We start from the raw sequence: 13,014 nt of genomic DNA on the forward strand, positions 1-13,014 counted from the left end.
TAAAATATTCAGCATGTCATTCATTTGCTACAAACTGCCCTATAAAAACAAATTACTGGAACCAGCTGTCACAAAGCAACAAGTACCTAAGGACACAGTGCTTTTTAAACCAGGGGCTTTTCAGAAAGCCTCTAGGTCATTCGTGTTCACACCACAGTCATGTCATCCTCTCGTGTAGATTCAGAGATCATTAAGGTTGGGAAAGACCTCTAAGATCATCTAACCCAACCATCTCCCTACCACCAATATTGCCCACTAAACCACATCCCTACACACTACATCTGCCCTTTCCTTGAACACCTGCAGGGACAGAGGGAAGCACTGTCTGTGCCTATGCAGAATGGGTGAAGAAACAGCTAGGGTTTATACCACTAGGTGAGCAGACAGAGCTCTGGCCTGGAGTACAGGAGAACTTCAACCAGTCACACCAAGAACTGAGAGGGCTCTGCCCTTCTCTTCCCTTCCATTCTGAGGGATCTGACCTTCCAGCAGCATCCCAGTGACGCTGTGTAAGGGATGGGCTCACCTCCCCAAATAGGTGCCTGCTAGCAAAGCCTGCCTCCCCAGGTTTACTGCATTGCCAGATTAGCGGATAGGAAGGAGTCTTCCACTGGATCAGCTTGGCAGGGATGTTGAACAGCTCTGTGCATTCAAGCCAATTACAGCAGAACCATTCCAGGAGCGCAGCTCCGGCGGGGCACTCTGCCAGGCTGTCCCCAGCCAAGCCGCCAACTGCTCCAGAAGGATTTCTGAACCAACAAAGCTCATCCAGCAGAGCAGCCGGGCTGCCCAGTCCCAAGCTGCCCCATACATGTGGTGCAACCCACAGCACCAGGACTGCCACTGCTGCCACCCAACAGCATCTCCCCCATCAGCTCCCTGCCCCCAGCTTTGAGCATCAGGAAAAGGAGGGATCCGAATGCCTCGGAAGAAAAGATGGCAAGCCCTTTTTTCCTCTCTTATTTTCTTTCCCCTCCCCTTGCTCTCAAGAAAACAAATCTCCTGTTTCTCCCTGAAGTTTTGCAAAGGTAGGAAGGGAGGTCTGGAGGTTTTTTATTTTTTAATCTCTGGAGTGTGGCAGACCTGTAAATCTTGCATTACGCTCCAAAGTGTGTCAGGTTTGGGCTTCATTTTGGTCTCAGATTAGACTCCTGAAGCAATGAATCTTCCATCAAGGAGGCCATTACCAGCACAGTTTTCCTTCATTTTGGACTGCTTTATCCCTGATTGTGTTACCAAACTCATCTTCAGCCCTTCCCCAGCTGTAAGGGGCTCAGCAGGCCTCTGGGCTCTTCAAATATTCATCAAGCAGGGAAGCCAGAAGCTGAAAGAGAAAGAGCCGCTCCAGCACGGCAAGCTGCCCTATGCTACCCAAGATATGGATAGTGCAGCGCAGCACTGTGCTTTTTAAGTGTGCTACTTACCACTATTACTTGTCCCTTTGAAAATCAATTTGACAAAATCCTCCAATTTAAATAAAGCAGTATTTTGATAGCCTTCCGCTTAAGATCCTTCCAGCTCTTTTCGTTTAACGCCGCAATTGCAAACAAGCAATCTGCAGCAGCCTCTCCTGGGGGAAGATTGATGCCTTCATGCTACAGAAGCAGAAGGCAAAAGCCTGCCCTGAGCATCACCTCCACGTGCACGCAGTGAGCCCAGTGCATCTGCAGCCCCTGCAAGCACACCTTGGGCACGCTTGCAAGGAGCAAGTCCCCGGACAAGGGTCACACCTCAAGCACACTTAAGTGCTTGCCTTCGATTCAGGCTGATTAAAGCAGCCACAGCAATCTGCCGCAGCAAATTAATGATACAACAGCCAAATAATTACAGAGCATCCAGAGGAAGAGTATTTACACAGGCTTGAAAGGCGTTTCTATAGATGGAGAGAAAACCAACCTTTCAGATCATATTAAAATCATGCGATCCATTAGAATCTTAAATTACTGTATGCAAATTTTGATAATTTAAAGGCATTTACAACATTCAAATAAAATAGTCCATGAATATTGAAAAACGCTTAAGTGCTAAGTTAAATGACAATTTCCAAAACACACTAAGGAAATCTGATCGTAACAAACCAGTCCCATGAAATACCATATCTATCATCAACTTTTTAATTACCAATTGATCAACATGGAGACAGTGTAATAGCTTTCAGCTTTTAATTACTGAACTATCAAAATTCCAACCAAAAAAAGGAACCTCCAGAGATGAAACTGTAATGCTTGATTATTCATTGCTACATAATGAATGATTTGTTTTTAAACAAGATGTCAAGTTCCTCATGTAATCCATCTGGATCTGTGACTCTGCAAAGCTTACACTGCCCATACTAAATACTCAAGATGCCTTCTTCTCCCCTTTTTCCTGACCCCACAGGTGGGGATCCTGGAAGGAATGCTATTAAACAACGGTGGTTCAGGTAGAGTGTATTGGTCAGCTAAAAACAAACTACCAGCAAATAAAGCATTTGATCATAGAATCATAGTGTGGCTTGGGTTGGAATGGACCCTAAGGATCTTGAAACTCCAACCCCCCCACCACAGGCAGGACCACCAACCTCCACATTTAATATCAGCCCAGGCTGCCCAGAGCCCCATCCAACCTGGCCTTGATCACTTCCAGGGATGGACAGGGCATCCATCTGGGCAGCTGTTCCAGCACCTCACCAGTCTCATAGTAAAGAACTTCCCCCTGATATCCAGCCTAAACCTTCCAACCTCCAACCCCAGTGACAACAATGAACACCACTCACACCAAGCCCTCCACGCACAGCGTTACAGATGCTCTCTATGCACATCCTCCCCAAATGATGGCATCTGTTTCCACAAAAAATAAAAGTCACCTTATATTTCCTCTCCATTACAGCCTCAGAATCCCACTTGCTGCCAGTCAATACCTCCCCAATGGCTCAGCACAGCACAGCTACACCTAGGAGTTCCTATGTGACAACCACAGCTCATTTCACGCCCTTCCCTTGGGATGCTGCTCGCATGCACGGCTTGTACGGAACTGCACGGGAGAAATGCAGTAATGAGGCCAGGAGCTGTAAGCGCTTATGACAACAATATCTATCAACACTTACCGTATTTACAACTAAATCATGTAAATACAAGTCAGCCCTCTTCTGCATGCTGATTGTCCAGACAAATGGATGGTGGAAAGAGAAAAGAGCAGGCATAGCAGTGATACAGAAAGGTGCCACTGCTGAAGTCAGTGCAGAGGAGAACCCAGCGGCTGCCCCAAGAACACCCAAGAATACTTCTGCCAGGCAGCAGGGATTTACGTGCAGCCCTTCTCAGAGCTCAGCTCCCATTCCACACCACCCATATATTCCCCAGAAAAAAAAAAAAAACAGGAACACGTTGCTCCAATATCTACCCAGAGCTGTTCGTTCTCCATTTGCCTTTGAGTTCCTTACAAATCCTAAGAACCAATTTAAAATGAAAAGATACCAATTTCAGAGGTCCTTTTTTTTTTTTTCCCCCCCTCCATGAGGATTTACCGTTTTATTATGCTTATTAAACTGACAAGAATTGCTCAGCAGCCAGTTCGCTCAAACACAACTTTTACAGAGGTTTAGGCAAAATACTTGCAGGGCATTTATAAATCAGCTGAGCCAGGAAAGGTTATTCTTTAAGTAATTTGATTTCTCTCTCTCTTTTTTTTTTTGGCACAACAAAAGGACCGAGCTATTCAAACTTGAATATTGTTTTGGATTGCCCCAGCACAAAACTCCTCCCGTAGCTATTAATGCAGACAGCCAGCTCTGCTCTGTAGGTTGGTCTGCTCGGCTCTCCCCAGACGGAGCGGCAGATGACCAAGCTTAAAATAGCTTCCTAATGCCTATTTATTTACTGCGGGGTGATTCAAGTCACTCCCTCTTTTGCAGAAGGATTTCTACGCAACACAGAGGAGGATGGGACAACATGACATGGGTTTTTCAGCCCGTACCACTACAGGAGATGTGCTCATCCCAACGCCCTTCAGGCTCATAACAAAGTCCTTGGGAAGGAACCAAGCCACGGTCATTTCAAAGCGAAACACAATACAGAGTAGCAAAACCCCAAAGATTACACTCCATTCTAAGCTTGCTCCAGAAAGCAGGTTTAACTACTCACCGCTGCTGCAATAAATTATTCATTAAAAAAAATAAAGGTACCTCTTTGCCCATTGAGCCCATACAAGTACTATTAGCTCTTAATTCCTTGGCGATTTGCATGGACCATAAGTTTCTTTGAGCTCTTCAAGACTTGAAGACTTGTGCTCACATGCAGGGAATTGGTGTAATGGGCAATTTTGGCTTATTTTGAAGTTCTTTCAATATCTGCATCAGCACCCAAGCCTTTGCAAAGATCCTATGGCTCTTGCCTTAAAACTAAAAGAGGAAAGAAGAAAACAACCCCTGAAACATATTTAGACGGTCCACACAAAACACAACGGTGCTCCTTAACTCCACTTCTGTCTCTGGCAGGGGGATGGAACCTGATGACCAATGAAGTCTCTTCCAACCCAAAGACATTCCATAACTTTGAGATGTCTCAGATGAACAACACTGTCCCACCAACGCTGTCTTGTTGTGCTGAGGGTTAATTCCAGGAGTTCCTAACAATCTGGGACTCAAGATGGTAACGCACCCCAATCACCTTAGGCCACCAACTTCTGCTCTCTATCCCTGCCTTGGCTATGCTGCATATAAACCCAAAGGAGGCAGATTTTGGGGGTGTGGAGTGGGTGGAGGAAAGCTGGCATGGGAGAAGACAAGGTGAATTGCAAATGTCCACAAGTGCATAGTCCACAAGATATCTTAATCTTGCAAGGCAATAAAGCAATTCTATACTAAATGCTTAAATTATATTTATGAGGAGCTCTCACTAAAGGTTGCTCCCACAATCACAACCAGGAGTGAGATCAATAGACCCATCCCACCTATTGTAGGGCACCTGCTTTAGCAGGGGCATTGGACTGGATGAACTCTTGAGGTCCCTTCCATCCCCTGCAATTCTGCGATCCAACTTCAACATGAAGCTGAAAAATGAAAATCTGCGCCCCGAAAAAGACAAAATGACAGCGATATCTAACACACCACACACACCCTTACCTCTGCATTCTACACACACCACACTGTGTTAACATACTTGAAAACTGAGGACCTGATTTACAAAAAAGAGCCTTGATAGCAGAGTCTTATAAACACGTACTCAAAATTCTCCCAGAGAGATTTAAAGACCTACATCATTGGGTCTGCTATAAACCCTCTGTTTACACAGCTCTATATATTGCTATAGAGCAAGAAATGATTTGCCTCCAAGTATTTTCTTTATTTCTTGTCTACAATTTTCTCCATCTTCCCCTGAAGATGTCCGAAGGGAACAGTGTTAATCTCCTATCTATCTCACTTTAATCCTTGCTTTTACCAAAAAGAAAAGATGAAACTACACTTCACACGCCGAAGCAGCAGCCACTGGCAGGTATGGATTCAGGAAGAGTTGACTCAATGTGTACATTCTACTAAAGATTATATGGCACGATTAAGAGTGTAAGACCTTTAAATCGAACAGAAGGCCATTAAAGTGGACAGAGCCCCATAGCCGCGGGGTGGGAGGCATCTCCAGCAGTTCTGCCTACAAGGTTAATGAATAATGGCTCTTTCGGAGCAGAAGCTGAGCGAGGAGGAGGAGGAACGGTGCTTAACTGCAGCGTGGCAGCGAATGGCCATGTGCATAAGGTCATGGTTACATGCTCTCCTAAGTGACACAGCCAAAGTCTTAATTTGAACAGTAGTTAACGGTGAGAAAATGAAGTTCAGAAGTGCAAAATTCAAGCGTCAAAGGAGAAGTTACTCTCAGCATTTTCACACACCCATAAGAATCTTCCTGTGCACCCATGCTTCAGCTGTAACCATGAAGCTGGAACAAACTCAATGGGTTCTGCCCTCTTCCCACCACGGGAGCTGCTGCTGGTCCTTACAAGAAGCAGACTGGGAGCACATGATATTAATACAGGCACTGATGTGTAGACACAGAGCTGTGCCAAATCCCGCCGTCCTGCTGCCCTGCACCCAGCACCATCATTGGGTCCTGTATCCAGGAGCAGCCCAGCACCTCCTGCGCTTGGCACACAAGCTTTTGGTTTGCAGAATTGCTAAGGAAACACCAGGAGCTCAGCGGGATGCCCCATCACAACCCAACTACACCCACTGCTCAACCGCAAATCAAAACGTTTCCGCGCATCACTTTAATCTGACCCCCCATTGGTTAATATGTGCTAAGGAACTGGGCGTAGTTTCTATGGACTCTGCACAGCATGGCAAGAAACTAGGGTGGTAAAAAAAAAACTAATCTGCCTAGAGAGCTGGAGTTGCTGTTAAGCTGACCTAGATTCCTGCTGTCACCACAGAAGCACTTCACATGACACAGGCACATCCCCAGCCACGTTCTGGAGCTCCCTCCAACACCAACAGTCAACGCTGCCCACCTGCAGACAGCTTTGGTGCTCATGAGCTGCCTCCCACCCCGCTCCAAGAGGCAGGTATCAGGGGACGACAGCGAGAATAGCATCATGCACTGCCCCAACAGTGCAACGAGGTTACCCCAAAGCAACGAACAAGCAGCACTTTGGCACAAATTCAGCTAATGAGAGCATCACCTACCAGCTGGAAGCAGGAGGGGCCATTCGCAGAGCTCCTCTGCTCCTACTCATGTCTTCTAACTCCGCAACAGCTCACATGGACAAAGATGGCAAAGAGGCAAGGAATGGATAGCCCAAGTCACATTTACATACTAAATAACTTAGGAAGCAAATTTAAAATAAGTACGTACATACCAAGTGTCAGCTACTTGTCTCAATGAGAGTATTTTAGGAATTCATTATAATAAAACCCATCAGAATTGGATGACCAAACACATAACCCAAGAGCACCATGCAATACAGAGTGTCCGTGTCAGTCCTGTGTGCTCACATGACAGATGCTCCTCTATATCAGTGCATCAGTTCTGTTTACACATAACACTCAAACTGCATGAAGAAAGTTCTCCTCCCAGCCTAATTTCTGTGGAGCCCTCCTGAGCCATAACCCCAGCTCTCAAGACGAACGTCACTAATATTTCAGGTGTTCTGAGAGGGAAGCTGCCAGGCAGCCTTGTCTGAAAACAGAAAAGCAGCAACAAGCAGTTTCTCATGCTTGATCCGATTACTCTGATCTCCCTTTTGATGCTGCAGACTCAGAGTCGTATTTCTATCAGTGAATGGGGGGTGGGGGGCGGGCAGGGGAGGAGGGGAGCGTCACTTTGCTGCCTGACATTTCTTTCCTCCTTGTCATGCTCCCAGGGAGGCACACACACTGCAGGCAGCAGGAGCAGGATGTGGCACGTGGGGATGCGGTTTGGTGGGTATGGGTTGGTGGTCCTAGGTGTCCTTGCCAGCCTTAATGATTCTATGATTCTCTGTGCTCGCTCCCTGCAGCGCTGTGGTGATGGCACTCCAATTGCACTTAGGAGCTGTGGTCCCACGAGGAGATCCCATCTACCTCCAGCACTGTGTTTCTGCACCACGTTTTGACATATCCAAGGTCCAAGCTGTCACATTTTGGATTAGCGCTGGAGTGCATCTTGCATGAGGAAGAAAGCCACTCGAGTCCACCTGGGAGGAGATCAGCTTGTGGCACTGGCTGATAGCTCAGGGAACACAATAACGCTCCCATTCTGCAGAAAGACCTTTGAAGAGATTATAAATCAGATCCAGCGGCTTGCAAACACTGCTAAAAAAGGACACGGCCAGATTAGAGAGGTTCCTTCCCAGCCATAACCTGAACCCATCGCTCTCTATACTCAGAGCTGTAACCGGAGGAGCATCCCAGCCCTGCAGCATCCCGGCTCCCTGCACATCCCAGCCCCACTCCCTGTTTGTGTCCTCCAGCAGCTCCACCACCATTAGGTACCGCAGCTCAATGCAACGAGCAAACCCATTTATCAGACCTCCCTCATTTTCAGGGTGCTGTGTGCACTCCGTTAAGGGATGCTCGCTGTCCCGTAAGGCAATCAGCACCCGAACCTCTTCAGAGGAAGCCATTTGAGCCAAACGTTTAACTATCATTTCTTGCTACCAAGCACCCATCCCTCAGCCAAGGAGTCTGGAAAATGCAGCACCAGTTTTGGATTTCTGCTGTGTTAGTGAAGAATCAGGCAGTGACACCCATCATTTGGGGTGAGCACCTCTCCCCTGGTCCTGGCAGAGAGCAAGTTCCGAGCACAATTACTTCCAAACACACATCTGAAAGAAGCACAACTAAGAAGACATTTCAGCTAAGCTACAGCCCTCAGAGGTTTAATATTTCGGAGCAGAGATGTGCTTAAATATCATTGTTATCCTATATACCACCATCTTAATGGGGTCTCAATTGTTCTCAGAGCTCCACCTTGAGAATTCAGTGGGGTCAGGTGTTACTGCTCGAGTTTTTAAACTACAGAAGAGTGTAATCAATTCCAACCCGAATCTGTCGTTAGAAATACTCTAATTAATCTGCGGTTAGAAGCTCTGAGCACAGCCCAGTCGGGTGTTTGAAGCAGAACAGAGAAGCCTCTGAGTGCACGCAGCAGGAGCGCAATGAAAGAACATCACCTGCAAGAACCACTGCCATGAAGGTGCTGCTATCACTGCGCTGATACACGTGGAATGGTGAATGAGGGCAACCCCAAAGTCACATTTCCAGGGGTCCCACACAGCACAATACAGCATGGCTCCCTGCTATCCAACTTCATCAACCAAAGACGACGTAGGACAACCTGATGCACAGCCTAACAGGAAAAACAACACGTTCAACACGTAACAAATACACAAGGAAGGAGGAAAAAATATTATTCTAGAAAAAAAACAACAAACATTATTCTGAAAAAAAAAAGTTAAGAGAAAGTAGGTGGATACTGCTCACATACAGCATGGATGAGAAAAGCCAGCCTACAAAGATTCACAGAATGGTTTGAGTTGGAAGGGACCCCCAAAGGCCGCCCGGTGCCACTCCCTGCAGTGCACAGGGACAGCCACAGCTCCAGCAGTGCTCAGAGCCCCGTCCAGCCTGACCTTGGCTGTCTGCAGGGACGGGGCACCACCGCCTCTCCGGGCATCTCCATAGCTTGCGCTCAGGGCTCCTGCACTTCCAAACCACGCATGGAGCACTCAGATGCACGGCCACGGCTGGCCATGGAGCCCAGCCCAGCTGGGAGCATCGTGCCCTGCAGTAAAACACCCCTATTTCCATTACCGTATTTTTGATGGAAGCCTCGTGGTATTTCTCTTCAGCACTGCCTGCCACACATGCAGAAATAGCCTCCTGCACTGCCTGGAAGCTGAGTACACCAAAGCTTCCACGCTGGACAGCTTCAAAGAGTTCGGCGGTGGAGCTCCCATTACCCACAACAGCAGCTGCTAGCTGCAGCGTGCAATTACATCGCCAGCAAAGTGATTGATGAAACTTAAACAAGTACATACCACTCCTAATTACAGCATTCCAGCGAGGGTCTCTCCTTCATTACAGGTTTCTAAACAGAGTCTCTTTATTTAATGCTCGTGGTTGCACACACACCACTAGAGAGGAGCAGACAGTATTCCCCAGAGAAACCAACACAACTCTCTGCACACATCCCATTTCTCAGCAAAGACACAGATTACACGTCCAGCTCTGCCTGCGCTCTGCAACTCCTATGCAGAAGTATTTACCTCCTGGCTGGGCTCCAGCAGCAGCGGGCTGCAGGCTTACAGCTCGTGTTACTTGTAAAGCTTCTGAAGGCTGCTAAAAATCCCTGAACCACGCACAGCAAACGCACCTTTTGGACACGCAGAGCTCCTGCATTCAAGAAAAGAGTACTGATAAAAAATAACAATAATAATACAAATGGTTATGCTCCTCTTTAAAACTGTGATAATAACCTCTAGCCAAGCTAGCACTAAACGGCCCCCCAAAAAAATGTGCCCAAAGGTAATACCAGAAAGGTATTTTGTAAGGTATGTTTTTAAGCAAACCCCTCATTAAGAGCATGTAAAGCCCAGAGCAAACCCTTGGCCCCGACATACGTGGGGTTACAGAGCAGACACGCTTACAGAGCCGTCCTTACACACCCAGCAGAGACAGCACGGAACGCAAACAAAGCAATCAGCAAAGCAACAAACAGCACCTGATAAAGCCGGGTGTCTGCAGGAGGAACGCGGCTCCTTCTGACCTCAGGTGTAACCCAGCACGCTGCAACAACCAGCAGAGCCCAACCCAGACGTTGCCATTGAGCTGAAGGAGCAGAGAGCTGCCCCGGCTCGGAGCAGAGCTGCCTCTCCTCCTCCCATCCCTGGGAACCACAGGAGCTCCTTGGCAGGGGCTCCCCAGCCAGATTGTCGCGCTTATCAACCTGTGCCCAACTGCCTACATGCAAGACAAATGAGCCCAAGCTGCAATCCAGATGGATTACTTTATTTACCAGCCTCTTCCTTGCCATATTCCCCAAGTGTTTGCATTCCATGCAGAACACAACCAGAACGTTGGTGTGTTTTCCAAAGCAGAGCCCAGCCAAGTCTCGGCGAAACCGCTGCAGATCGGAAGGCTTGTCCTGCTCACTTACACATTCACTCTGTATTTCCAAAGGAGCTCAGTTCTGCACAACCTCACGAGATCCCCCGCCACATCTGAGGTCTTCCCCTGGCCTACTGCATGTGGTGCTGGCAGACACCCCAGCATACAGCTGGGACACTCCTTGTCCTCAGCCACGTCCCTGCATCCATCCAGCACCACGGCTGGCTTCAGCACAGCACCAGCACCCCGCTCCTCTCAATGCCTCCCGCAGCTCCTCCTGGGAAGTTCTCTCCCTCAGCTGCCGTGCGGTGTGGTCATGCACCACTGCCTTCCACCCCAGCACTGTTCATCCCAGCATCAGCCGAAATCATTCTTCAGCTCTCTTCCCACTTCACAGGGGCGTTATGAAGTTTAATTAACTGTAAAGCATCGAGATGAGACAAAAGAAAGAAAGAAAGAAAAAAAGGTGCCACAGAAACGCAGAGATTCATCTCCTTCCTAGCTTAATCAGAGCCCCAGCACTGCTTCGTTGCAAATCCTCATCAGCCCTGCTTACAGCCGGGCACACCGTGACTGCAGCACATAAGACCCTGCGGGGCCGGGACCAATGCTGCAATCACTGCCCGGCACTCATTGCCACCGAGGGTAACCACGGCTGGGGGGAATGGGAGGAAAGAAGAAAAGAAAATAAACAACAGAGAAGCCTTCAGCGTTAAGGAAGTTTTGTTTAAAATACATTAAAGCGAGGCTTGTAGGATATGATCCTTTAACTCGCGACGGAGCACTAAAAAATCACAAGGGAGTTGTATTGTACCCACAGCACCGCCATCTCAGTTCACACCGGGTGATGCTTCTCGCTATCAAACAACACCAAGCGTGCAGGTCAGGCACCGGCACCGTAACTGCAGCATCACACCCCGCATTTGTTCCTTTCCAGCTGTTGGCACCGCTTCAATAATCTCACCGGGGTTATTACGGCCGTTAGCAGAGCTGTGGTTAACAGGAGGATGCCGCCGGAGCATCACCTGAGCCTTTAGTTAAAAGCGAAGCTTAAAAATGAATTGGAACGCAAGGGAAGGAGAGGAGAGACTGACAGCAAAACAAAGAACGAGCACAGCCCGCCCGCAACGGGGCTGTGCTGTAATTCAGGCTGCAGGGAGCTCCCCGGGTCGCACCGGCAGACGATGCGCTCCGCACTGAGCTGGAAGGAACGTGAATGGGGAGAAACCACCTGAGCACAGAACGCCTTCACAGCCGCTCAGACAGCGCTGGGGACCGCGGCACCGGGACGCGCTGACGCCGTGCGAGTGTTCCCCCGTCTCCCAACCAGAAGCGCCGACGGCGATGTCAGCTCCGTGCCACCGCTCCCAACCGCCCTCGGTGGGGTTCGGAGACCTCATCAGCCCTCCCGAAAGCGAACGGAACGGAGCATTTAAGGAAGAAAAGTGGCCACTGCTGTTGGGTGTCCCCGTTCCGAGGACAGCGACGGCAGCGCGGGGACGCACCGAGCGGGACGGCCCCGAATCGCACCCCGACGGCCGCTGGGGAGGACGGGGTGAAGCGTGCACGACACACGCATGAATAAAGCTCTTTGTTCGCCAGAGCTGCCCGCTCCTTTCTTCCCCCCCTTTTGGTATCAGCGAAATTCAACAGATTGCTCAATGGCCCTCTTGTTTCTCCCAAACTTGCAGGGCCAACAGCGCGAGCTCCTCTCGCCGCACGAGTCGCTAAAGGAAGCCTTGTGCGTCTCCAGTGACACACTGCAAATATAAAGTGGCATTAACGAGGGATATTCTATCAAAGCCATCAGACGCGGGTGGCGGTCCCTCCTGCGGCTGTTCGGCTCAGTGCAGGGCGATGCAACAATAGCGGGCGGCACGGAGCGGCACAGCACGGCTCGGAGCGCACCGCCGGGCTCCCACCCGCCAGCAATCACCGCCGGACCCCCCCCCCACCCCCCCGCGTTCAGCCCGTTTCGTTCCCTCCCGCCGATCCCCCCCCGCAGCACCACGCACCCACGCGCTTCTCCCACGAGAAGCCACGGCAGCTTCCACGGAAGCGCTCGGAAGTTGCACTCCGCTGCCAACAGGTCCGGCGGCGGGGCACCGCTCGCCTCGAACCCCCCGCCGACACACGGACAGACGGACACACGGACAGCAGCGAGCGGCCGCTGCCATGGAAACCGCGACCCGGCCGCTCTCCGGCGCGCACCGCACCGCTCCGCCGACCCCCCGGCACCCCCCGCTCCCACCCCAAGAGCCGCGAGGCGCCCCCTACGGGCGGGGCCGGGCAGCGCCGTACCTCTGGGGATGATGGCGGCGGCGGAGAGGAGCAGGAGGAGCAGCGGGAGGAGGGCCGGAGCGCCGCCGCCGTTCGCCGCGGGGCCGCTGTGCTGCGCGCGAGCCGCCATCTCCGGCACCTGCTTCGCTCTGCCCGCCGCGCCGGCACCTAGCGACCGC

General features: G+C 50.0%; 1 protein-coding gene across 8 annotated transcripts in view; it reads right to left on the bottom strand.

Moving 5' to 3' along the window:
* The window catches only part of CADM1 (cell adhesion molecule 1), a 157,883-nt gene extending 144,869 nt beyond the window's left edge, over positions 1–13,014 (bottom strand). For all 8 annotated transcript variants that reach the window (XM_015298223.4, XM_015298222.4, XM_040652175.2 and 5 more), the window contains exon 1: positions 12,857–13,014. In XM_015298223.4, the coding sequence (XP_015153709.1) occupies positions 12,857–12,965 (109 nt within the window). In that variant the 5' untranslated portion in view covers positions 12,966–13,014. The remainder of the gene's footprint in view (positions 1–12,856) is intronic.

The sequence above is a fragment of the Gallus gallus genome, chromosome 24 (assembly GCF_016699485.2).
Source record: "Gallus gallus isolate bGalGal1 chromosome 24, bGalGal1.mat.broiler.GRCg7b, whole genome shotgun sequence".
NCBI lineage: Eukaryota > Metazoa > Chordata > Aves > Galliformes > Phasianidae > Gallus > Gallus gallus.